The sequence below is a fragment of the Syngnathus scovelli genome, chromosome 16 (genome assembly GCF_024217435.2).
Source record: "Syngnathus scovelli strain Florida chromosome 16, RoL_Ssco_1.2, whole genome shotgun sequence".
NCBI classification, from domain to species: domain Eukaryota; kingdom Metazoa; phylum Chordata; class Actinopteri; order Syngnathiformes; family Syngnathidae; genus Syngnathus; species Syngnathus scovelli.
In genome coordinates this window covers 5,882,198-5,908,198 of record NC_090862.1, presented here as the reverse complement: position 1 = coordinate 5,908,198, position 26,001 = coordinate 5,882,198, and the positions used below count along the sequence as shown (strand labels likewise).

The following is a 26,001-nucleotide window of genomic DNA, read 5'->3' as shown; positions in this document are numbered from 1 at the left end:
GTAGACCTTATGATAATACGCCACTGAATAAGGTTTAAATGAGGTTTGGAAAGGGGGAAAAAAAAACAACTAAGCGTGTCTCACGGGATGCGCACCATTATTTTTTATTTTTGGGGTGCTGTCGCCATGGTTACGCGATGAGGCCCACCCACCTGAAAGGAGAAATGGGTTTTTTGCCTCGCCTGTCTTGCTCTTTGCATGGATGGGTGTGTTAAAAGGAGGCGTGTTCATTTGTCATCGCAAGCACGAATGTGATGAGAGCGTGCACTTTGCTGTACATCGCGACAAGACGAGCCAAGTGGGTGCTTGTCGTTACATCCAGCAGAGGGCAAAATATCTGCATACACACAAGAAACCAATGGAGCATCAATAGCAATTGGTCATGGCTGATAAATAATGCTCACTTGGAGATGACTAATGGACGCTGGTCCTCTTAAGATAATATTTGCATGCTTCTGTGAAGCAAGGGCACGTGCATACTGATTTTTAACATCTATTGATTTTTACCTGTTCTTATAGAAGGACAAAACAGGGCCTTAAAATGGATATCTTGGGATATTGATTCACACTTCATTTTCATAATAATTCTCAAATTTGGCCCAGTGTGTACCTCTTTTTGAATAATCTCCCAAGCGAAGCAGTGACAGCTCTGCACTCCAGCGCAAAGTGATTCCGCAGACTAAAAGCACATATTGCGCCCCCCCCTTCCGAATACGCCCATATTCTCTCCTCACTGCCTCTATGCGATTATGATATCTTAATTAATCGCAGGATTATATTTACAGTATGGGTGTTAGCTGTTTATTTTTGAATATGCCTGGTGAAAAACAGGAGGGGGGTTAGTTGCCAAGCCGTGCAGAATCGTATTACCGGGCCCCAGAAAAGTGTTTAAGGCTTTCACTGCATTAATTGGACGCGTTGTCATGTATCGGGGGGGGGGACTGCTGTTTCAGAAAAGCAACATGACAAACATGCTCATTAAAGAGCAGTATTGGAACTTTCAAGTGCACCGACAACTCAGTGGTAGGCAGTTGTGATGGAAGGGGTTGCGTGGATTCCTGTTGCCTTATTCTGTTATTCTCCTAATGAGGCAAAGGTGTTGATGGAGGATGGCGTTTAATTGATATATATATCGTATTGTTTTTAAAATAAATAAATAAATACACCAGTCGCTTCATTTGGTAGACCTGCACAACCTAATATAACCACATCTGCCTCGACTAAAATTGATTATTATGGAGAAGTGGGTATAATATTAGAATTACCTCATTGTGATGTACTGCAAACTGCAACAACAAAAATGATGGGCCATTATGAATCCATCTTGTGCCTCTCACTGCGCCTGTGGAAAAACAATCAGGAAAAAAGGAGTCAATCATTTGTTGAAAAAAAAAAAAATCAAACCAATAACAATTATTGCTAAGGCCATAAAGAAAAGCGCACAACAAATGAGTGACACCTCAAGAGTTGCACCTTCGGTCTTTGGTTGTTTTTCCTCGGGCGTGGTGCTTTTTGTATATCAAATTAGAGGCACAGCATGGTGCTATAGAAAGCTATTTTACCCCCACAGATTCAGTTTATCATTACTACTTTCAAGTCATAATGACCATTCTTGAACAAATATGACAGAATGCGTAGGTGTTCCTAATAAAGTGGCCAGGCTGGTCGTGTACTACGCTCGCGCGCGCGCGCGCACGCACATCCAAGTGGTGGCATCGCTAATCCCCAGTGGCTGGTCGTACACTTGCAGCGAGCGCGTCGATGCATGTGGAGCTCAGGCGGGGAGGATGCTGCGGACGAGCGACGCAAGCAACCAGTTGCTCTTCAGCTGCCAAAGTGGATTCGCAGACGCAACCTGTTGCCTCGGCGCGGGGGCAAGTGCAGCCGAATTGTAATTAGGAAGCCGAGTCGATCAGAAAGCACCATGTCACCGATGGTGATGCGATTATAAGGACTACGAGGAGGAGCGGAGATATTTGGGGTGGTGGTCCCCCCTCCTCCGTACGGAGGTTTTTGCGGTGATCCGCGCGCGCTCCGCGTCTCTCGGTGCAGCTCCGAGGTAGAAGGATGGTCGAACTGGAGAAGGAGGTGCTCCCGCTGCCCCCGCGGTACCGGTTCCGAGACCTGTTGCTCGGGGACTGGCAGACCGACGACAGGTAAAGTCGTGCGGCCGACGGGGTTGCTTGTTTTTACGCACGCACTTTTTTTGCGCAAATAAAAACGGGTGCAAAAGTGGGAGCGTCATCTGCGTGCAGTTGGCGTTTTCTGGGATTTGTTCGCAGCTTGTGTCTGTGGAGTGATGCTGCAACAGGTCCACTTGTTAGCGTATGCGCACATGCACAAGCTGTTCTATGAGAGGCCAAAAACGACATAAAAGCACTTCTTATTAACTTCATCTTTTTTGGGGGGCAAGTGCATGCGTGATACACCCCCCCAAAAAAAATCTCTTTCTCAAACCTTGTAGGGGTGGAATGTGGCACAAAAGATCAAGATGTTGCGTGCACCTTTTTCCCGTCTCCCGCTGTCATAATAGCAGAGATTCATAGTGGACCATCTGCCACCTGGGCAGGCAATTTCAAGTGGCTGCTCCAGTAACTGGCAATTAACCTTTGCTTACACTCCATTTGCAGGCCGACAGATTTGACGTGCTATATGGTGCTTAATATGGATATTTCATTAGGACGTCTAATGGGAAACCCTCAACCTGCATTTGACATGAAGTCTGAAGATCACTCGCGGGCTTGTCAGAGCTCGAGTGGCTGTTTTTAACTACAAAGTTGGCTTGGAATGACCCTGGCGTAGTTACACAAATATTTATAAACGAATCCCAAATAACTGAGAGACTATAATGGCACATTTGAACCTTCAGCACCAGCTTGAAGCTCAGCCACGCATAAACGTCAGCTACTCCATCTGCTAGTGTCACCTAGCGCTGATAACGCGACGAGACGTTTATCACATCATGTTTTGCATAAGCCCTTATGGAATAGCAAACTCAACCATGTGCCCACAAGGAATTCATTCGTGAGATGTCAAATTGAGAGCAGGAAGGACATCTTATCGACCCACCGACCTCACTACCTACCCTAGCTAGCTAGCTATACCTACTTACCTAGCTGTGATGTCAGAGTTTCTTGTTCTTGTACAATTTGAATGATTATTTTAGACTGCTTCTCTGACATCGTAGTCAAAAAGAAGTTATGTGACTAAACATTTTATACATACCTGTGAGAAAAAAATTGAGACGTGGCTACGCAGGCCTCAAGGTAGTTTTGCAATCTTCGCTGTACAAGAATTGAAGACATCCACTTGATTCATCCTCCTCACCCATTGCTTTCACTGGATAATTCAGGTTTTTTTGTTTTTTTTTTAGCCCGGTGGAAATCATGCTGGCGCAGTTCCAAACACAAGCTTTTGAGATGATTTTAGTTGAGGTCAGCACTAGTCAGTCACTTTTTGTGCCTGAGAGCGCTTTTCTCTTGTTCACTTACCGCTAGTAATTTGTCTGTGAATTGGATGGAGCTCTCAAATTTCTGAGTGCAGCATGGCCTCCAGTCACCTGATTACACGAAGGTTTGGCACGGGGAGCACGGCAGTTACAGTCCGACAATCTCACTTGAGACATTACTCCGGGGAATGTAAACAAAAGGAGGGATGCTTTGGGATTGCTTTGGCCGAGAAGTGTGTGTGTCTGCGGCTGTGTTGGTCTCACAGATGTTGCTGCAATACCCTGCAAACACAGAAAGATCAAGTGCATAAGGACAAGCTCTTAAGTATACAGCCTGTGTTTGTTTGATGATCGCAAGAGGGAGGATGGGGAGGATTGCTAGTAAAGTTCATAACTTAACTCGACTATTTTCCAGCAACCTGAGTGACCTTGCAAACATGGTGGACGTTTTGGTGGTTCTACAATGGCAAACGATTTTTTTTTTTTTTGTCAATTGTCATCGTAATTTCAAAGTGTTTAGGGCATTTGTGACAAAAATTTCCTGGGCAAAGAGAACCCACCTGACTGTAGAGCTCCACAAGGATTTGTCACCTGCATAATTTAACAAGCAAACTAAGAAAGCTTAAAGTTTAGTTTTAAAGTCCACTTTCACTTGACAAATTGTAATACTTAATTTATTCCCAAATTGTTTGAGGAAATAACACTCCGCTGGCTATTATTTGTACTATGCAAATGAGATGAGTACACTTTTTTATTCATGCTTCATTGCGTGCGTTTGTGATCTTCTAAATGCTGTCACAGACAAACGGGAAAACGGCGAGGGTAAGATGGTGATCTCCGTGGCGAGAGGATCATTAGCTGCAATAAAGCGGCCGGATTAAAAAGCGGGGCTGAGTTGAGATTGATAGTGACAGAGGTCTTAATTACCGGCGCATCACACGGCGTTTTGCTGCCACGCTGCATTAATGGCGGAATAGCCCTTTAACCAGCAAGCAAACAAAGTCGTCGGCGCCTCAAAGCACCACGTGGGGCCACCGACTGCAACCCTGCCGCATGAACACATTGTCGCTCTTAAACCCCTTTAACCTCTTGACTCACGCCCCATCCCTCGAGATCTGATTCAAGAGTCTTGAATTGAAGTGTCGTACAAAAGCGTTCCTGTAATCTGCTGAAATGCCAGCCAAGGCCCTCGGCTGACATAATTTTGCCACACAAAAGACGCTGCGTGATAGAACTGAAAATAATCAAGGAAACGGAACAGCGCCATCTGGTGGTGGGGGATCGAGCGAATATTTGATATGTAACGCAGAGCAGTGATTACATTTTCGAGATAGTATCACTAGTATTTACTTTTACTACATAGTGAATATTTTATTTGAGGCTGTGAAGTTTTACTCTGAATCGTTTTTTGTTGCCTGCGTGATTTATAACATTGACTTTGGGAAGATCAGTTGGAGGAGCTGCAAACAGTGGCTGTGTTTATTGGCCAGTTGGTATGACGGGGGGAAAAAAAAAGTCATTTTGTATGGGGGATAAAAGAGAGACGCCTTTTTGTTGTGTGAAAGGGAGTTTACTGTGAGATTCCTGCCAAGTTGAACAATTGCTTTTGCAAATAAATATTTTTTTGTTATGTGTCCAGGTGTTTCTTTTATTTTAAAGCCACATCTCTCATCAAATGTACTATTTTTATATCCTCTGGCAGTGAGTCAGTGGGTGTCCTTTTTTTTGAGAGGATGCCAGATGACTCGACACTTTGTTGCAGGACCATGGCAAGATTTTTTAAATGAAACCTGTGACTCGTGTACGTGTTATTCGTGTTTATTAGCATCCCTGGACTTGTTTGCTACAAACAGGCCGCCTGTTCGATGATGCCCTTTACTTGTTCCAGCAGTTCAATTCAAAATGTGTTAGTGAAATAGAGAGAAATTATTTTATTCTTAACTAAAACTATTGCTTTGGCTTTTCTCAACCAGTTTTTTAAGCACGCTCATAAAGATAAACAAGCTCCCGGCACAGTGGTGCATCAAACAAAACATTACAGATGCATTGCTGCACAGCTGGAGCTCTCTGGAATTACCAACATGCTTTTTGTCCTCAAAACAACGTCGCTTTGGTATCTCCTCACGCTTCATCTCAGTCTACTCCACCCCACCCCACCACCTCACTGATGGTTAATATTTATGGCTTTAAAGGTACAAGCGCGCCTTTCTGGGTATTTAGCGTATGAGATGTGGAGAATTGTGGGGTGTAGTTGTGAAATTGTAGGCTGGGGGAAAAACCGGTAACAGGAATGATGCGCACATGGTCGATGGTTGGCTGTGGCGTGGGGAGCGGAGATGCCTAATAAGACCAATACGCCAACATAACGTGCGTCCCTTCGGGTTAATTAAAAATAAAGTGTAATTGATATTGGCAAAGGTGAAAAGCGTTCAATGTGCTTTTACAGAAGTCCAAAGTCCTAATGAGACATCCTTTGAGGAACATGGCTGTTTCCTGGCTAGGTTTGCAAGGAAAAGCTCCTTCTAATAGTCAGTCTACAGCCACTGAATATTTTTTACAATCAATTGTTCTACAGTTAAAAATAATTGGGACAATTGCTTCTGTAAACTTTTGTTTTCTTATTGTTAAATGCGGGAGGGTTAATTTTATCAAAACTTAAAAGTTCGCAATTTAGTTATCTCGATTCTTGACTTAAAATTTTGAATTTACTGCATTTATTTATTTATTGTTTGATTCTTTTTAACACAGCATAGCAGCTTGTGTACAAATGTACTTATTAGATGTTTACGCTGTTAGCATGTTTACAAAAGCCATTAAAAGTGCACCAGCGTTTGCGTCTAAATGAGTCGCAATGGAACCTTTTCCCTCAGAATACAATTTCAACACTTGCAAGGGTTTAATCGAAATGTCTTCCGCCACCCTCCATTAACCAGGAAGTAGTCTGCTAGCAACTGTTTTTGCGAAAGGGCTTTGGGTTCCCTATTTGCCGTCGGCGTCACGATGGGACTACTCAGCCACCGTCGCAATACAACAAAACGCTGAATTTTGGAAACAGTCCTCCCGCTTTTAAGACTTTTGTAGATTCAGACAGCACTGCAGGCGCAGGTACAACCGGCGTTAACGGTCGACCGCTGTAATTCCAGTCCCGGCTGGTGTCGGATGGTGCCGGAGGGCCTCTCCCGGCTCGCGAGGCGGATCACTAACACGCGTGGTCGCCGATCACGCCTGCCTTATTCCCAAACCGTGTTAGAGTCTCCCACTGCATCGGCCACAGCGGCCATTCCTCTCACATTTCATTCTTTTTTTTTTTTACTGCACTGATTTAAGATAAGCCAGACGGGCGCTTCACGCAGAGTTGATATGATGGCAATTTTCTGCTCTCATCTACGGAAAATGTAACGTGAGGAGACGGTGGGGGGACAGATTGGCGCTTGGGTTTTAATGGAGTTATTCATAGTGAGTGATATATTGTTTCATTCATTGTGCGGTTATTCCTCTCTTCCGAGACAATGTGTTTCTAACGAGCGGTGGGTTGCGAACGCTCTATTCAGCCAGGGGGGTGAGGCAAGGCTGACGTCAGGGAGCAAAAGGCCCGAGCGCGGATGATGTATGGAAGTACATGGAGATAAAGTATATTTTTTGTTCCACAAGGCAGATTTAAAGGGCGAGAGGCGGGATCCACCCTGGATTGGTTTGCAGGGCCAAAATAGACAAACTACCATTCACACTCACATTCACACTTTTGTCATGCCTGACTTGTTATCTTGTAGCATTGTGTTAGGACAGCAGGTGCGCTGTGAATTAACCTGCATTACAAACAAGAAACGTCCTTTGGGGTTTATTTATTACCCAGACAATCTGGCATCTGCTGTTCTCTTGATGCATTTTGGAGATTGCAAGAGTTTGAAAAGTTGGAAGAGTGGTTAGCAACTTATTAGGAACTTAGCGTGATGGAGTCACAGTCTAGACCAGCAAGTCTATTTTTAATGCGCAATTCATATTAAAGTGCTTTAAAAACGTCAAAGAATACATTAAGTCAATAAAAAGTTAACAGTAAAAGTTATTACAATAAAGGAACATTTTAAAGACAAGGTGGAGTTAAAACAGGAAAATAAAATATTTAAGATGAAGCTAGTAAAAAAAAAAGATTATTAAATCAATGCAAATGCTGCAGTAAAATAAATCACGTTTTATGCGCTATTTTAAATGAACTGACAGTTTGAAAGTTTTCAGAAAGTTGCCTCCGCAGGCAATGAGCTTCATAAAATGCTGCTTTGCTTTGTTTTGGTTCAACTTTGGAGAGCACACAAAGGAGCTGTTCCCGATGCTAGCTCGGGACTTTGTAAATCTTGTGTGTATTTTTTCTAAGAGCAGTAAAATGTTTAAAATATGTCCTTTGAATAACATGAGCGGATACTTTTGTCTATGTTGTACTCTTGGGCTTTCCCTGTTTGGATATTAGTAATAGCAAGTAATACAATAATTTATCAGCCCATACCATCTGAATCAAGCAGATTTTTATTTATTTTTTAAATCCCCGGATGCAAGTACCGAGGTCACCTGTGGAGCGTTTTAAGATTTCAGGCATTATTAAGCGATTATGAAAGTCTGCTTGTTTCACTGAAGTATTCAAATCAATTTCCTGCTAGCGACGTGCGGAATTAATACGATTTTCCTCCCTCTTCACGGGGACCCGACGTCGAGCCCCACTCAAGGGTGAAAATGTTTCTTTGTATTGCGGCCTAATTTTTCTTTGTTATCCCACATCCTGCCGTATGTGGGTCAGCGTCAAGGTGTTGTGTCAGTCATTTCAACAACGTCAGAACAAGAGTGCATCTTGACTCTTGAGCAATTATTGGAGCAATTTACTTGCCTCTTGTCCTCATTTTTGAGCCTCCATGATATTATTGTCTTTTTTTTTTTTAACGGTGTTCTCCTCCCTAGAGATGACAGAGTACAGGACGCAGCGTAATAAACTTCCCGCTACTTTATGGCTGTCAGCAGTTTTCCGTGGCGTGCGTCAAATGAATGCGCATATTTCTTGTAACAAATGAAAACGGCGTCACCAAGAGTGAATTAGCAGTCATGTGTTTCCTTTTGTGCCGTCTCCTTTTAGAGGTGAGCTTGTCATCAGTCTTTCTGCTTGTCCTTCTTCAATCTTGGAAATAAAGCATCGGTCGCTGTTGGCGCTTGCCAAAGAAAAAAAAAACAAGTCGTCTCGCATCCAAATTTATTGATGCATTTAATTGATTTCTGTGTTTTGAAATACGTCCAGGGGTTTACGGCCTATCTATCACCTTGAAAGTTAAATAAGGTTTTCATCCATTATTGTTTAGTAGATTACACAAAAAAACCTGACGGTATTGATTAGTTATATTTTTTTGTTGGCGTCCCTGCTTTATCGTATTTTTATTTATTTGAATTTTTTTTTTAGTATCCTTACTAAATTATATATACTTAAGCCACAGTTGCTAATAAACTGGATTTTTACCTATTGTGTAAAGCTATGGAACCTAACCCATTCCATATAAATTCTATTCCGTGAACAAATCAATCAGGATGTGAGTACTGACCTTGTCACATGTACGCCCGCCATTCCCGGCTTGAGGTTGACATTGGCCACGGACTGTGAAACCTCTTTCGTCTTCCCGTCATGTGATTAGAAGGCCGGTGCTGTGTCATGATTGGCGTGCCAGCGTGGCTTGGAAGCAGCAGGGAGAGCCTGAGAGTTTCAAAGTGTCCTCCTCGTCGAAGCCACAATCTCCCACAGTGTGTCTGTATATTCACGACATAATAGTTTCACTGGCACAGTTGACAACTCTTTCACGTACGTAACCTTACCCACAAGCTTGTTGTCAGTCAGCATCATGTCAGATACGGCTCACTTGAAAGTAGAAAGACAAAACAAATTGATTCAGGACTCAAATCAGAAATTGCTTTGGAGACCCACCTTGAGTAAATACAGCGTTTTCCTATCCTGAAATGGCATGTCGAGCCACTGTTGTTGTTTCCCGGCTGCTGTTTTTACTTTGCGGAGACAGGCTCGGTGGCACGCTGAGATGGAATCCATTTGATAAACTTGGATGGACAGGATGAAGAGAGCGCATGGTTGGAAAAGGCCAGTCTGAGACAAACATTGACAGCGGCCACACTGCCATATTTTGAACTCGCTGAGCACTGATGCAAGACAAAACTTTTGAGACAAACATTAATGAACAATTAATTTTTTTGGAAGATTTCCTTCAGTGTGCAGTGGACTTTTTTTTTTTTTCTTTAACATTTACAGGGCGGACACAAAGCCATTGTAATGTCATGTTCTTCCACCTGAATCCCTCCAAGCCTTATCGAGCTTTCGTACTGCTCATGTTCATTCGAGGGAAAAAGACTGCAGCTTACAGAAAGACACATGATCCTCTTCCCATGGGACATTTACAAGCGCTCCGCTGACATCATTTGAATAAGCTTTAGGGATTTTTGGTGAATGGCGGGGCCCCCATGCATAGAACAGAGGTTGCGTCGTGCGACTCAAAGGATATATGAATGGATTTGCATGTTTACCTCAGTTGGTGGCCTTTGGGAAGGGTCTGGCGGTGCTGAAACAAAAAATTTGCAGTACGTATTTGCTGGTAGTTTGCAATATTCTTTACTATTATTATTTCCCTGATATGTTTTATTCATTTTTTTGGTGCAGGTGAGTTTCTGAGGTACTTTCATTTCTATCGAACACCTTTATAAAACCAGGTAGAAAATGTTTCGGCCAGGAAACCGCTGATAACGGATCACTTTGTCATGACGTCGATATCGATTGCTTGATTGCTCTGCGCATCGATTAGTTCAGACTCGCTACCGCACGAATCCTTCTGAATACATTATAACATAGTCTGTATGCAAATATCCCTCGTCTTTTCTCCCATCTAATGTTGGGGCGAAGCGTCAACAGGTTTGCACCCCATGGCTGAGCGCCCTTCACAAGTATGTTTGCTCACATCTGCGAGGGAAGCGGGAGGCGAGCCGTCCTTGCGTTACCGTGGCAACTAGAGGGAAGCTTGCACCTCCCTCGCCCTACAAGTGTGTGTATGTGTGTGTGTGTAAGGGTCACAGTGGAACCCCCGCGCTGGCCAATGACGTTGCGACAGTTGAGGCCCGGTCTGGAGTCCACCCCCCCCCACCTGAGTCATTCCACTCCCAAAGGGCGGATGAAAGGAGACTGAGTGGTCAAACAGGAAATACGGTCACCTCCAGTCCGACTGCTCCCATGCTGGACAATCCGGCAGGGCCTCTTTGTTGTTTTCCATCACGTCTCTGCATGAGTGCTGTAATAATCCTAATAACCCACGCGCGTGCAGGCGGGTATTTATGCGCACGTGTCGCTCTCGCCAGAAGGGTGCCGGCATAGAAAAGGGGCGGGAAAAAAAAAAGCAGCAATTATGGACTCCCATGTCGAGCAGTCATATCAGAGGGAAGTCATTTGTTGCTCTATATTCAATCAGCGCGGCTAACGAGAGCGACAGAGGATGACCGGGCTCTAGTGGAGCGCCATTTCCTCCGAAAAGCCATTAAAAGTGCTTTTTCGAATACTTGATTTGCTTAAATAATTTTCACTCCTTTTCATCCGCAATATGATTTTGTCGCTCGCAGTGGGGCTCGTGGTCTCTAGACTTTTTTTTTTTGTCTCCCTTCTGTGCTTCAGGGTACAGGTGGAGTTCTACGTGAATGAGAACACGTTCAAGGAGCGCCTCAAGCTGTTCTTCATCAAAAACCAAAGATCCAGTGAGTTGCCAACACCCCCCACCATTACAGCTTTTGAACACTTGCCTCAATTTACCTTTTGGTTTTGCACGATTGACTTCAAGCAGTCTGAACAACAAATTTAAAAAGATGTATTATTTTTCACATGGTCTAAAATATATTTCCTCACCATCATGATCTCAATGAAATCTAAAGGATCCCCACAATCTTTCTATTGCAGGTTTGCGAGTGCGAATGTTTAACTTTGCGCTCAAAGTGCTGAGCTGCCTCCTCTACATTGTCAGAGTGTTGCTGGACAATCCCCAAGAGTGGAGGCCCGACTGGTGAGAAGAACACAACCCAGCATCACTGTGCACATTCAAGTGGATTCTAGACAGGAACTGACTTTTTTTTTTGTCCTCATCCCCATAGCATGAGTGGCACCAACTGTACCAAACAAAACACATCCTCTCACCAATGGAGCGAATTTGACTGGTAAGCATGCGGCGTGTCTTTAAATCAGGAGTGATGACCTCCCTTGGCCTGGGCCCTTAACGGTCAGGAGCGTTATCCAACGCGATCAATACGACTTCGCCTTAACTGATGCGATTCACAAGCTGATATTGAACATTCCAGATCCACGTTCATTTATCACAATTCGGCCGTATGGATTAGTTGTCAGTATAATATGTATCTAGTGCCCGTGCAGCCTAATCAACAGCGATCTAGTGGAGATAAAGCACGTAATATACAGCAGCGGGAGGGGGGGGGGCAAAACAGGAAGTGGTGGATCACGGGCCCCTTGGAAAACCATGCCGTGGTTCCAGCCCGGGGACCGATTGATCTAATTGGTGGTCGGTGACGCTGGCTAAGCTCCGGCAACAAATGACTCAGGAGGCTGACAGGGCGAGCTCGGGGAAGGGCTGCTGTCGCCTACTGCTTCAGGCGGCCGACTCGGAGGAGTCGAATCAAGCAGGCAAGCAGCCATGATAGGCCCCAGGGTGTCTTTGGAAAGGGAGGGGGGGGGACCTTTTTCTCACAATAAGGCTGTAAATTTCTAGTTGACTGTGTGAATATCACTTTTCGCCTACAATATGAGAACATGGGCTGCTGATGGTGCTGCTACAAGTTTCTTGTCCATTTTAGCAGCCACTCATGACCATGCTCTTGTTGGGGGGGGGGAAAAAAAAGGTGAAAGCTTAGGGAAAAGAAAAAATGTTATTTAAATTAGCTATCATTTGCATTTGTTGACAGTATCAAGTCTATTTGCATAAACTTTAATAGGTTACTATGTAAAAAAATAATAATGCAGTCTAATTGGTAGAACGTTCACAAAAATGTTTGTAATTTTATTTTCTTGGGTGAGTCACTGACAGGTTTTGTGCGGGCACAGCGACACTCCTGTTGTTGGAAAATAGCCCAATTATGAGCATAATAGACACGCACACGCACGCGCAGGCACTTCCATTAAGTAAGAAACAGCTTGGACAGCAGCATAAATGACCTGTGCAGAGTTTACCACTTTAACAAGGACGGTAATGCAACATTTGGAGCACGGCTGCTAATTGCTGCCTGTTATATCCATTACGACATATTTTATTCATTAGCATGGTATTGTCGATAATGTGACGGCGCCCCAAGCGCAGTATTTCATGTCGTCTGGATTTGACAATGACTTCCAATTTTTTGGTTCTATTTCCTACCAAATTGCTGCGTCTGTATCAGTCGTACCTTTGCTCCTTCTCCTGTCATGTCCTTCCACTGTGCAGGAAGCTGATCATCTGGGTGGAACGACCTCTACCCCTGTGGGCCCTGCAGGTCAGATAGAATAGATCATGTATGTTGTAAACATGCCCCCACAAGGACCCCATATACATTTTGCATGTGAGCTTTTATCCTCATTCCGCTTGCATACATCTAATGAGATGCGAATAATGGCGCGCTAATGGACATAAAAGTGGACACAATGACGGCACGTTCCCCCTTGGTTGCTCACATCAGCTACTTTCTCTCAGTAGCTCAATCATCAGCACGCCCACTGATGCCACCCACGCGCTCCTCTTACATCTCCGCCATGGCTAATTTCTCTCCCTCTTCTCAGACAGTCTCGACTCCCCGTCTGATCTCTCGCTCTCTCTTTAATGCCAGTCTTTCCTCTCTCTCTCCCGTTGCAGGTGCTTGTGGCTTTTATCAGCTTTTCAGAAACTATGCTGCTGGTGTATCTTAGCTACAAGGTGAGTTGCTGAGAGAAGACTTTTTAGGAAAAAAAAAAATGGTGTCACCAAAAATTTTAAAGCTGCTCAATACGAAGTTAGAAACCAACACGTGTGTACCCCGCCTTAATATTGATGCATGAGACGAACTTTAGGGTGAGCCCCCGTGTTGCTACCGCAGGGCGTCCATCCATCCAGATGTGCCCGTGCCTTTCATGTACTTGGCACTATAAGCCCATGAAGGGCCCCATGTGCGCTTTAAAGCCAACCGGGTCCTGTGGACACATGATGTGAGGACGTCCACCTCCGCTCTTTGGAGACGGGGGTCACATTAAAAAAAAAAAAAAAAGTTAACCGCCGACAGATCTGACCGAATGAATGTTTTTCTCCTTAAATGGCACTCGTACGACTTGTATAACCCTTCTTTTTATTTCATGTCCCATTTCGCTAAACGGGCCTGTTACGTGGTAATCCCGCCCGCGGGGGTCGCCATGACAATGGAGTTCCCTGACCTCTTGTGTGTGCTTTGCGTTTCCAGGGCAACGTCTGGGAGCAAGTACTACGTGTCCCCTTCATTCTGGAGATGATCAGCGCCGTCCCCTTCATGATCACTGTGAGTGGAAAAACATGCACCAGTGAGCACCGAAAGCACTCTCAAACAGCCCCCCCCCCCCTTCTGGAAAACACATTTATTACCTGCTGCTACAGTATACGGCACTTAAGGCTTACACAGTTGGCTTTCGCTTCCCCGCAAGAGATGATTGCGTATGCATTCTGTTGGAGAAGCACAAGTGATGTGCTTTCTGCCTCTCTTTTTTTCCCCCCACATAGGTGATTCTGCCCTCCTTCAGAAATCTCTTCATTCCTGTTTTCCTAAATTGCTGGCTGGCAAAACATGCTTTGGAGAACATGATAGTGAGTCGAGCACATTCAGTCATCATCAAACTACAGAACTGCGAGACAAATATGCTAACCATTAGTCCCGTGCTGCTGGTAATTGCATTTTTTTTCCTTAAGGGAAAAAAAGGACGTTGATTTGTGCTAAGTGGATGACCTGGCGATGAATTGGGTTAAAGGCACTATTTAAGGAAACATTCTTTCTCACACGCTCCACCAAGCACACGTCCGATCTGTTTAAAACCTGAGCGGAGCACCTTGAGGCCACGTTTCCTTTTGCACGCCTCATCTTGCGTCTCACTCTCTCTGCAGAACGATCTCCACAGGGCCATCCAGCGGACACACTCGGCCATGTTCAACCAAGTGGTGATACTCATCAGTACGTTGGTGTGTCTCATGTTCACATGGTGGGTACCCCGTACGGACTGCAAAATGAAATGGACAGGAAGTGATTTCACAGCAGAGATGGAAAGGGCGACAGGTGGGGTGAAAGGAAAGAGAGCAAAAAATGGTGTGCTGCAACGTGCAACAACAGATATGGAGGGAGAATGAAAACGGAATAAAACACAGCAGAGATAATTGGTGACTGCGAGTATGAGATAGCGACGTGACATAACAATCGGTGATTGTTGCAAAGCAACAAAGGCTGAGCGCATCTTGAAAGATCAACCACAGAGCCGATAATGAATCTCAAAGCGGACACTTACCTTTTTCTTAATCTTGGCAACAGGCTCTGATCTCACACACTTAAGACTTTAAAAATATGCAGAGTTTCGCACAGTAACTCTGGAGTGCATCCAACCGCCTACCAAGCAAACGCACTGTTAAAAAATTCAAACACTTCATTAGCTACACCTGCAAAAGCTAAAAATTGGCATATTAAATTCTCATTTGTCCGCATTTAAAGGTGCTGTCAACGAAAATAATGCTCAGTTTGGATTGACACTAGCATTCAACAACATAATGTGTTTGTCTTACCTGTTCACCAAAACAGCATCTGCGGCATTCAGCATCTGGAGCGGGCCGGCAACAACCTGACCTTGTTCGATTCGCTCTACTTCTGCGTGGTCACCTTCTCCACGGTGGGCTTCGGGGACGTCACCCCGCAGATCTGGCCCTCGCAGCTGCTAGTGGTCATCATGATCTTTGTGGCGCTTATTGTGCTTCCCATACAGGTGAGAGAGAAATAAAAAGCAATGTTATTGTAATGTAATGTAATTCCAGGTGATCGACTTGAAATTGCATAATAGCCATTTTAAAATGACGCCCTCAATAGAAAGACTGAATTGCACACTTAGCCTAGTAAACCCGCTTCAACGAAGGTTACATTGAGACAAGCTCTCGCAGACGTGCGGCGGTGACTCACTTCATCCATCCTACGTTGATTTGCAACGCTATTTTTATTCCGACAACTCACTCACTCACTTCCTCGAATAAAATGCACAGACACCTGCACGGAACACGCATTTTTTCTTTGGAACACCTTGACGAATATGTGAGTTCCAGCCAATCCAAACAACTCGCAATCATGGTGCATCTCCCAGCAGGTCGAAAATGGAGGCCAAGTGGGCGAGCTACGTTAGCATCAGCAGCAAATATCCCCTAAAGAAAAGAAGTATGAACAAGAAAATTGAAATAGAACTGACAATGTGTGCACCACAAACATGGCCGCCTTGTCATGTCCATTTTTTTTTTTTTCTATTCAGCCTCCCTCTGCTCTTCCATAAATACCACGACATTTAGATTTAGGCCCCCCAGCCCGTGTATATGCGTGTAGTGTGTCCTGCCATGACCTACACAGGGAAGCCTCAAACCACATAATCAGGTTTTAGCTTTTTTTTCTTTTTTTTTTACCGCCTACATTGTCCTTCACAACTCAAACACGCACTCTCTCTTCCTCAAACCTTCACCAGGCATTGTTGTGCTACGGCAAATACCGAAAGTTATATTGACGCGACCGTCACGTCTTTTTGATTTATTATTTTTTTTTCTCCTGTAAACAAATGACAAAAGTGTCAACGCATGACATGTCTGTTGCCAAGGATTCACGTAGCTTTTCGCACGGCGCCGACAATGTCTCAGCGCAAAATCAATGCCGTTTATCTGCACCACTAGCGACAGTAAAACAGCCTCCGAGCAAATTGTGGCATGCGGCGTGGATCTGTTGATACGTGTGCAACATGTACAACTGTGTTGACGATACACGACAAAGGCACGGGAACGACCATCTTGAGACTCAAAGCTGTCTTTAAAGAAAATGTTGATGGATGTCTTGAGTTAGGCATAAAAGTGTCTCTTTAATGAGGATGTGTCATGGAAGCCTGTTGCCATATTTCGTAGAAAAATGACATATTAACTATTAACTACATAATTACTTTATTGGAATAAATGAATGTGAAATTGCGACTGATATTGCCATCGGAATATATCTCGACACGCCAGAGAGCACATGACCTGTTTTTCTCATGCTCTACTTTAACCTGATGTCCATCTGCCCAATGTGTCTGATGTCATCCCGATAACAGTTTGAGCAGCTGGCCTTCCTGTGGATGGAGCGGCAAAAGTCGGGCGGAAACTACAGCCGCTACCGAGCGCAGACGGAGAAGCACGTGGTGCTGTGTGTCAGCTGCCTCAAGATAGACCTTCTCATGGATTTCCTCAACGAGTTTTTTGCTCACCCTCGACTGCAGGTGGACTGCCAATAGCTTCACGCGGCGCAATTTATTCGTAATTCTCTCCCGGCTGAGGTTAACACGAAGGCTAAATAAAGCAGTTGGTGGAAAACAGGTGCGCCTGTTAACTTGACAGATGAAGAAGATGGTTGTCACGGCTTTTGGTCAGACGAATTAGCCGGAACTAAATATAACAAAATATTAGCGAGGACAAATATTTCAGAAAATAGACGGACAGTTTGTTCAATCAGGTTGAGATTTTCTGACAAAGATCAAAATGTGTGTGTGTGTGTGTGTGTGTGTTCAGGATTACTACGTCGTGATCCTGTGCCCGGCAGAAATGGATGTCCAGGTTCGAAGAGTACTTCATGTTCCATTGTGGGCCCAGAGAGTCATCTACCTGCAGGGCTCTGCTCTCAAAGACCAAGACCTGATGAGGGCCAAGTGAGTCACTGCAACAACACAGGAAAAAAAAAAGGGCAAATGTTCATTTTGTCACTTTTTAACATTCTCCATTGCCACATGAAATAAGTTCGGCAGGCGGTCCGATGAAAGATGCTTATTGTTAACAACGCACCTGCTTCATTCACCTCAGGGTGGCTTTTTGCTTCCTGTTCTTCTTCAAAGTTCTGCTGTTTGTTTTCTGCTTTTGTCAAGTCCCAGAGTAAACTAACAAAAGCCTCGCTTGGTGTCTTCCCCTCGATTCTCTCCTCCTCGCTCTCACTAACCGCCCGCAGGATGGATGACGCCGAGGCCTGCTTCATCCTCAGTAACCGTTTTGAAGTGGACCGTATCGCTGCTGTACGTTAGTTACACTTGGCTCTTCTAACACCCGTTTATGCTTTTTCAAAATCCCCATCGAGAGGTGTCGGTATTGGCCAAAAGTTGTCACAATCTCAATTTCACTGCCGCCCGTCTCAAATTTGACCAGGATCATCAAACCATCCTGCGGGCCTGGGCGGTGAAAGACTTTGCTCCCAACTGTCCGCTGTACGTGCAGATCCTCAAGCCAGAGAACAAGTTCCATGTCAAGTTTGCAGGTGGGTACAAAAGTGGAGGTGCGATCCACATACTGACGTCTCACAGCTAATTCAAGTTTGTTTTTATGGCTATTCTATGCAGAGTCCATTTTGTGACCAATTATGTTTCCTTACAATAGAATTTGAATGAAAAAGAAAGAAAATCCCAAATCCTGCATCAAAGGGATTTAAGAAAACGTTTGTTGGACTCAATGGTTGATCCATCCAGTGCTTGTTTACAGATTCATGACACGTCGCAGCCTTATGATGCCCAGCCCCGGCCAGTCAACACAATTAAGAATTACGCCGCAGTGGCGGCAGCGAGTACGTGCTGTGTGCTGATTGGCTCATTACAATCATAGGAAGAAAAAAAAAGTTGGAATTGGAAACATTTTGTCTTTTGTAATGTCTTTTCTGTTGATCAGCACACAATGGAACATTTGGTAATTGCTGTGGAAATGCCAGACACGTATTTCTACCTTCTACTCAAGCTTGTTTTGTGGGTTTTAGATTGAGAATAATTATTACTGATTGATTTGACAAACAGGAAGTCATAATGAATAAGCCAGATTTTTTTTTTTCTCCCCGCCCAAGATGATTTAACACACTTGGGTGATAAGTGGACCAATGACTGTTTAAGGTCAAATAAAAACTCTGAATGAACCTTTCAAGGACGTAGGGGGAAATCTTGCTGCTAATGGAAGGGATTAAATAAAATCCCCTTTAGTTTGAGACCTTCTCCCTCTCGAGGTGAGGTCAAATCAAGGTTATTGACACCGCCCGATCTGTTTGAGAATGTCAACCTCGAACCTGACATTTACAGTTCGGAGAGGAAATACCTGAGTAACCCGTTAATGGATTTCAATACAATTTAATGACCAGTTCAGATATTTGAAAGGCGCATCGTGATAGGCTGTGGTGTGTCATGTGACATTGTCAATCGCACACAAATGCACTGACCGTGTTCCCGCTGTCCTCTTTGTCCGCAGATCATGTGGTGTGTGAGGAAGAGTTCAAGTACGCCATGCTGGCTTTGAACTGCGTGTGCCCCGGTACTTCGACACTCATTACTCTGTTGATCCACTCCTCCAGAGGACAGTGAGTTCTCTTCTTCTGATTCTTTTTTTCCAACAGGCAGCCATTCTCGTAAAAGAACACCTGGTGAAATACGAGGACACTCGATCAAAAAGAATGCTGACATTTTATTGAAACTGTCAATGTTTATTTCCTATTGAGAGTTTGTTGCAAAGTATCAAAATATTAGAAACAGCTCTCGGTAGGCTACGCAGAACTGCAAAGTCCAATAATGCAATTATTGTGCTGAATCTCAGGAGATTGCGCAAGTGCACCTGCGTTGAAATGATCGGCTCCATTCACTCATTTTAGATTAAATTTTTCTTGGTTTTTTTTAGAACGGCACCCCAGGAGGCCTTTAAGCAACGTGGAGGAGCCTTTCAAGCACTGAACAGGTAAGACTGCTCCTACATTTACCTCTCTGAAAGAATTTTCTCCTCAGATGACGCAAAACAGCGATCCCTAATTTTGCGTACGCATGCATTTGAGGATTTTTGGCATCGGTGCACTGTACTGAATTGAGTTAATCAATTTTCCGCCAACTGCAGTCGCTTAAAGACTTGGTTGAGAAGGCTTTTTTTTTTTTTTTTTTTTTTGTCGCAGGCCACCCACATTCACACTGCCCCCACAGCCTTGCTTCCTGTTATCACCTCGGTGGCCTTAACATCTAAAGCCCCTGAGAACACGGCTGTCCACTTAGCGTGTTCTACACGTACGTGGGCTCTGTTGTTCCGACAGGCTGCCGATCTTTCCCCGTGTACAGATTGAAGTATTGATCACAGTGTTCTGACAGAGACGTTAATTCTCCGGGCTTGAGTGGAAAATCCTTCCGACCACAGTGGCCGCGCTGGAAGCTTTGCGTTTAACTCTTAAAAAGGTCAATCTCAGACGGCACGGCCAATTGATCGTCTTCGTTGTTTCGCAGGGAAGGCGGGGCCTGCGCTGCCGACCAGTGGCATCGAACCTACCGCCGCTGCTCGGCCAATGAGGTGCATCACATTCGGTTGGAAGAGAGTAAATTCTTCGGGGAATACCAGGGCAAGAGTTTCACATTTGCCTCCTTTCATGCTCACAAAAAGTAAGTGACAGTCAAAGCCCCCCCAAATGGATGAAGTTGAGAGCTGAACTGTCTCCGTGGCAACAGGTACGGAGTGTGTCTGATCGGAGTACGCAGGCTGGACACCAGCAACATCCTGCTGAACCCCGGACCCTGTCATATCATGGGAGCCTCTGACATTTGCTTCTACATCAACATCTCCAAAGAGGAGAACTCGGCATTTGTCCGTGGCCAGAGGGAGCCATCGTGGGGCAGCGCGGGGAGCAATGCCAGGGGGGTTCACCAGAGCATTTACCACGGACTCACCCGCCTGCCGGTGCACAGCATTATCGCCAGCATGGGTAAGTGAGCCAGGCTTGGTTTACATTCACTCACTTGGCTTCTATCGATGGGTTCCGTTGACACGCAGAGGAATTATTCGCTTCACCACACCTTGATTCATTGCTGTGTCTTTCTGTCGTTTTCAGGCACGGTAGCCATCGACCTTCAGGATTCCAGCGACAGCAGCCCGGAAGGTCCAGACCCGGGCAGCGCGGGTCCCGGCAGCGGGAGAGGAAGCCGAAGCAGCTCCAGGACGGAGATGAGCGGGGCCAACACGTTGGCCTTACCCGCCCTGAGTGACTCCGCTGAAGAGAGGCGGCACAGCATTGCGCCCGTCTTGGAGTTGGTGGACGGCGTGAGCAGCCCTGCTTTTGACCTGCTGGGAGACCAGTCGGAGGACGAGGGAGGGGAGGAGAGCAAGGACGACAGCGACAAAGACGAGAGCGCCCACTGGTGGGGTCGACACTGCGAGTGAGTATTTGAAATGGGCAGTTTGGGCCGGTTACCGTTGTTCAAGGTTGACTGTGTCTGTGCGGGCCAGGTGGGTGAAGGGCTACCCGCTCAACTCGCCGTACATCGGTAGTTCTCCTGCTCTTTGCCACCTTCTACAAGAAAAGATGCCTTTTTGCTGCCTACGCATGGACAAGGTAAGCACTTGAAACAGATGACCGTCCCTTCGACATTGACTGACAGCATGCTCGTTCTCCAACAGGCTTGTCACCATATCCCATTCGAAGATGCCCGCTCCTACGGCTTCAAAAACAAATTGATCATCGTGTCAGCAGAGAGCGCGGGGAACGGCCTTTACAATTTCATCGTACCTCTTCGGGCCTACTATCGACCCAGAAAGGAGCTGAATCCCATCGTACTGCTTCTGGAGAGCATGTGAGATGGTCTTCTTGGTTTGGGCTTTTTGGTGTGGCTGGATTTTAAGCGAAGAGGATTTGTAATGCTCCTCAGGAAGGCTGCTATGAGCATAACGGCCATACTATAAATGGTAGTCGCGCAGGGTGGTAAAAGGTGGTCTTCTCCGGTAGGGGAGAAGAATAAGCGAGCTATTTTTGGCCACAGTAAACATGATTTGTGAAAGGCTTTCAGGTCACAATGCTACATTTGTGGCTAGTAGGGTACAAAAATAGCTGGGCTAAAAGGCTATAAAACCATGAGCCGCTCCAGAGTAGCACTGTGCCAAATTCATTTAAATTGGCAAGCGGGAGTGTTTGCATCGCTGAAGGAACACTGACACGTTTTTGTTGTGATTGGTCTAGACCCGAGGCTGACTTCCTGGAGGCGATCTGTTGGTTCCCAATGGTTTTCTACACAGTGGGCTCTATGGACAAGTAAGGCACATCAAAGGTCTCATCAGATTTTAGAATTTAGGATCAGTTTAGTTCAAATTATTTAGACGAATGGTGCCACACTTTGCATAGCAGATTTTCCATCTCACCTGTATTATTATTTACTCTCCCAAAAGTTTAGACAGCCTATTGCGGTGTGGAGTGACGTTTGCAGACACCATGGTGGTGGTTGACAAGGAGAGCTCCATGATCGCCGAGGAAGACTACATGGCTGACGCAAAGACCATCGTCAACGTCCAAACCCTCTTCAGGTCTGCTTTGCCCACCCGGTAGCTGCTCAACTTCCGAAAAAAACTCCGACTGTTGCCATCTCTGTCTTTATGCATCCAGACTGTTCCCAGCGCTGAGTATAATCACTGAGCTCACACACCCGGCCAACATGCGCTTCATGCAGTTCAAAGTCAAAGACCACTACTCTCAAGCGCTGTCCAAGCTGGAAAAGGTAAATGTGACCGACATGTAAGGCTTATAATATTTCTGCACATACGCGCCAAATGTGCATCGTTATCATGCAGATGGCAAATTGCTACGCTGTTTATTTTGTCTCGTCAAGATTAAGCAGAAAAAGTGTTTGCTTGCGTTTGTGTGTGTGGGCGCACGTTACCTGCAGAAGGAAAGGGAGAGAGGATCCAACCTGGTATTTATGTTCCGCCTGCCCTTTGCAGCAGGCAAAGTCTTCAGCGTTAGCATGCTAGACACACTCCTCTACCAGGTAAAAAGAAAATATTCAATGTCTCACTCACTCATTGTGAAAAAAAAAGACTACAATCCAACTTTTTAACGTTACCTCACTTTGGACAGTCCTTCGTCAAGGATTACATGATCTCCATCACCAGGTTGCTGCTGGGCCTCGACTCCATGCCCGGTTCAGGGTTCCTCTGCGCTGTAAGAGAGCAACGCCGGCCGGTCACAAATGGATCAGACAAAGACCGCAATGTTTTGTCTCGTAGATGAAAATCACAGAGGATGACTTGTGGATACGGACGTACGGCAGGCTCTACCAGAAGCTGTGCTCCTCCACAGGGGACATTCCTATTGGCATCTACAGAACAGAAGCTCACAAGCTTCCAGTTTCAGAGGTCAGCTGCTATTCTGACTCAATCCGTCATATCACGCAAAAGGCACGGACCATCCTTGAATTGAGTGTGTCATTAAATATCAGTCGCAGGTATCCATCACAGTGGAAGACTACGAGGACACCAGAGAACCCAGGGAGCCCCTGCTGTCCCGAAGTGGCGCTCATCGCAACTCTACCTCCTCAGAGCCCTTCTCGACCTCGTCCCACTCCTCGGACCACCCGCTGCTCCGCAGGAAGAGCATGCAGTGGGCGCGGCGCCTGAGCAGGAAGGGGGGCCGGAGCTCAGGTGGGGCCAAGGGCGGCGCTGGCAGCGCAGCCGAAAGGATCAGCCAGCAGAGATTGACACTCTTCCGGCGATCGGAGAGGCAGGAACTCAATGCCCTCGTGAGGACCAGGATGAAGCATTTGGGTCTTTCTCCCACTGGCTTCAGTAAGTCTGCAGCACTTTAAGTAGCGCTGCTTGTAAATACTCCATTTGTTACTCCGCGCTTATTTAGTGTGCAAGTGGATTTCCCCACTACTGGTGTCCACTTCATTCCCCACTTCACCTGCTTCTTTGTTCCTATTTCAGATGGCATGACGGACCAAGGCAACAGACTGTCGTACATCCTTATCAACCCCTCTCCAGACACCAGACTGGAGCTGCACGATGTTGTGTGAGTACACTAATGACAGTGGTGATCCTGTGGAAGTCCCCCAATAGCTAGTGTAGTCCAACGGCCAAATGCGAGAAAGGGCTTCGGGACCTTCACAAAGTCAAGCTTGTCAAATCATGGACTGGTCATTATGCTATCAGTGCCAGAAGTGAAAAAATATTAAATTTTTAGAAATAAGCTGCAGCTAACAAAAGATTTACTTAGCTATTCAATTTTACACTTGATGGGTGGTCAGGTATGATGGAGAGACAGCATTTTGGATGCTAAAATAAAGGCTGGGTTTTTTTTTTTGGATGTTTAAAATAACTTTTCAAGGGCAACAGTGGCCTCTACTGTTTTCCGTTTTAATTACAGTTGTTCCCTCCCTATGGATCTTCAGTTAAAAATGACTGAATTGCATGTAGTGTACTGTAGTATTATCCGGGCAAGATCCTTACCTGTCTGTTTCCCATCCATAGGTACCTCATCAGACCAGACCCCCTCTCACTGGTACCCAATCAAGGGAGCGGCAGGAAGTCCAGTGCCGGACTGGCAGAGAGCCACAAGTTCGACACCCAAGACAGCACCCACCTGTGAGACATGAATGAACAAAAATAACAAAACAAAAAAAAAAAGATACACTGAAGAACTCACTCTTGGGAGAAGCGAGAGTGATGCACCCAGATGGGCGTCAAATCTCTAGCTTAGCCACGGCGGATGTTCGTGCAGCTCGTCTTAGAACGCCGCGGACGTTTCAGTCTTGCACCTTCCAAATTTTCAAAGACTTCGGGACACAGAAGTGCATTTAATGTGAAAGGAAAAGCTATGTATTTATTTCTACGTATGTGCATGTTTTTGTACTGCAGCATATGCCACTACATGGACAAAAGTATTGGGACAGCATATCCGTGGATGGATTCATCACGGATACCTTCATGGGCTCATAGAAAATGAACAGTTATGGGGGTCGAATGTGTGCCCCAATACTTACTTACGTCCATGTAGTGTAGACCTTTTCATAATGTTTGTAAACAAAATTCACAAGGGTTCTGGTAGCAGAAAGTGACTGACTACCACTGAGCGGAATTGAAAACAATGATAAAATCTTGTTCTGTTTGACATCATGGTGAAAAGGTCAATATTTGCAAGCATGTGTGCGTGTAGGAGAATGAAAACTGCCGATGTAACCCAGAATCAGCTGCCAACTGGAAGTGAAGGGACTTTTTTTGTGTGTGTTTTTGTCACATTAAGTGGTGTTGGGTTTTATTAGCGGTGTACTCACATTGAGTTTTCCTTCTCTTTTTTGTATTCCCCCCTCCCATTGTGAAATCACAAAAGTGAGCCCAGCAAATGCTCACATTTGGTTTTGCACTGTTTCGATACAATATGTTCACAAAGGGTCTGCTGGCTCTTTACACGTCCGAACCTCTGAATGTGCCATTTCCCCACTCAATGAATGGTGCAGCTATGTGGTTGCTGTAGCTTTAGTGCCATTCTAAAACGAACATGTACATATTAAAGTTGGTCAACTTGTCTTTCTTTAGTTTGCTTCTGTGCATTTCATTTCTGTCAGGTTGTCTTGGAGAGTTTTAGTCAGTTTATAATCAAATGTAGCCTAAACAGAAAGAATTGACAGATGACTTTAAAACTTTGACAGATGAAACTGAATTCTCATTTTTTTCTTAAAGTTCTGCAAAGAGGAGGGGGGTTGGGGTGGAGGTACATTTTCTAAGTATTAATTTAAAAAAGTAGTTTCATCTTAGAATGCAGCAAAGGTCTGGTGTGGAAAAACTGGAAGTAAAATATTTATGGCCAGACGTAAACTACAGCGAGCACATGAGTAAGATGTTGGTCAACCAATGACGTCGGCCATTAATGAGCAGCCATGGTGACTTACTTTCTAGCCAATGGTGATGTCGTACGCTCACGAAGAAAGGCGGGACTCAACGAAACATCACTTAATATTATCACATTTAAGTGAACATTCACAAGAAAATATCATATTTTATAAATAATCCCTAAAACGTTAAATTCACTTACCCCTTTTGTGAGCTTGAGCGTTTAATAGCAACTGTTGTTAAGCTAGCAGACGAACATTTTGCTCTAGCTTGGCACATCAGATGGCACCTGTTTTAAACGTCACGTGGTTTATCAAGCTGTGTAACTTTAAAATTCGTTAAATTTCATTACTTGAACACACACTTCAACTGAGTGGTGTGGAAGAAATACATTTTACCACAGTTTTATCAAACTTTTGGGCACATCAACCAGCGTGCGACATCAGAAACCGCTTATTCTTCTTCGTGATTTCCATATTCCGTATCATGCGCGGCGTTCTGCTGTGTCCAAACAAGCTAGCGCCATCTATTGTTGATTTAAAAAAATGTAAATGAATTAAATGAATGACTTCAGCATTTTATTTATTTGGAATTAACAAATAACCAACATTGCTGATGAAAAGGGTCATACTCTTTAGGCAGAGGAATTACTTAAATAAATTA

At 45.0% G+C, this 26,001-nt stretch overlaps 1 protein-coding gene across 2 annotated transcripts; it reads left to right on the top strand.

Annotated features, from left to right (window-relative positions):
* Positions 1-1,749: 1,749 nt before the first annotated feature.
* On the top strand, positions 1,750-25,043 carry kcnt2b (potassium sodium-activated channel subfamily T member 2b). 2 transcript variants are annotated; one of them, XM_049745408.2, is made up of 30 exons: positions 1,750-2,156; positions 11,139-11,218; positions 11,418-11,520; positions 11,609-11,671; positions 12,946-12,994; positions 13,351-13,410; positions 13,928-14,002; positions 14,221-14,304; positions 14,599-14,693; positions 15,281-15,461; positions 16,812-16,976; positions 17,266-17,402; positions 17,696-17,759; positions 17,890-17,998; positions 18,967-19,075; positions 19,390-19,446; positions 19,977-20,129; positions 20,196-20,449; positions 20,576-20,900; positions 20,971-21,076; positions 21,142-21,314; positions 21,698-21,769; positions 21,904-22,038; positions 22,118-22,229; positions 22,401-22,499; positions 22,589-22,672; positions 22,738-22,866; positions 22,950-23,295; positions 23,437-23,521; positions 23,980-25,043. In XM_049745408.2, the coding sequence occupies exons 1-30, from the start codon at positions 2,068-2,070 to the stop codon at positions 24,095-24,097; spliced, it is 3,711 nt and encodes a 1,236-aa protein (XP_049601365.1). In that variant the 5' UTR covers positions 1,750-2,067; the 3' UTR covers positions 24,098-25,043. The 2 variants fall into 2 exon arrangements, with proteins under 2 accessions (XP_049601365.1, XP_049601363.1); XM_049745406.2 differs by having other exon boundaries at positions 1,751-2,156; positions 22,398-22,499.
* The last annotated feature ends 958 nt before the right edge of the window (positions 25,044-26,001 follow it).

Excerpts from the sequence above, each read along its gene's own strand:
- kcnt2b (XM_049745406.2), top strand. The coding sequence starts at position 2,068 with ATGGTCGAACTGGAGAAGGAGGTGCTCCCGCTGCCCCCGCGGTACCGG. Across the intron at positions 17,999-18,966 it reads GTTCCATGTCAAGTTTGCAG|ATCATGTGGTGTGTGAGGAA; the intron begins GTGGGTACAAAA and ends CTTTGTCCGCAG. Across the intron at positions 19,076-19,389 it reads ATCCACTCCTCCAGAGGACA|AACGGCACCCCAGGAGGCCT; the intron begins GTGAGTTCTCTT and ends GGTTTTTTTTAG.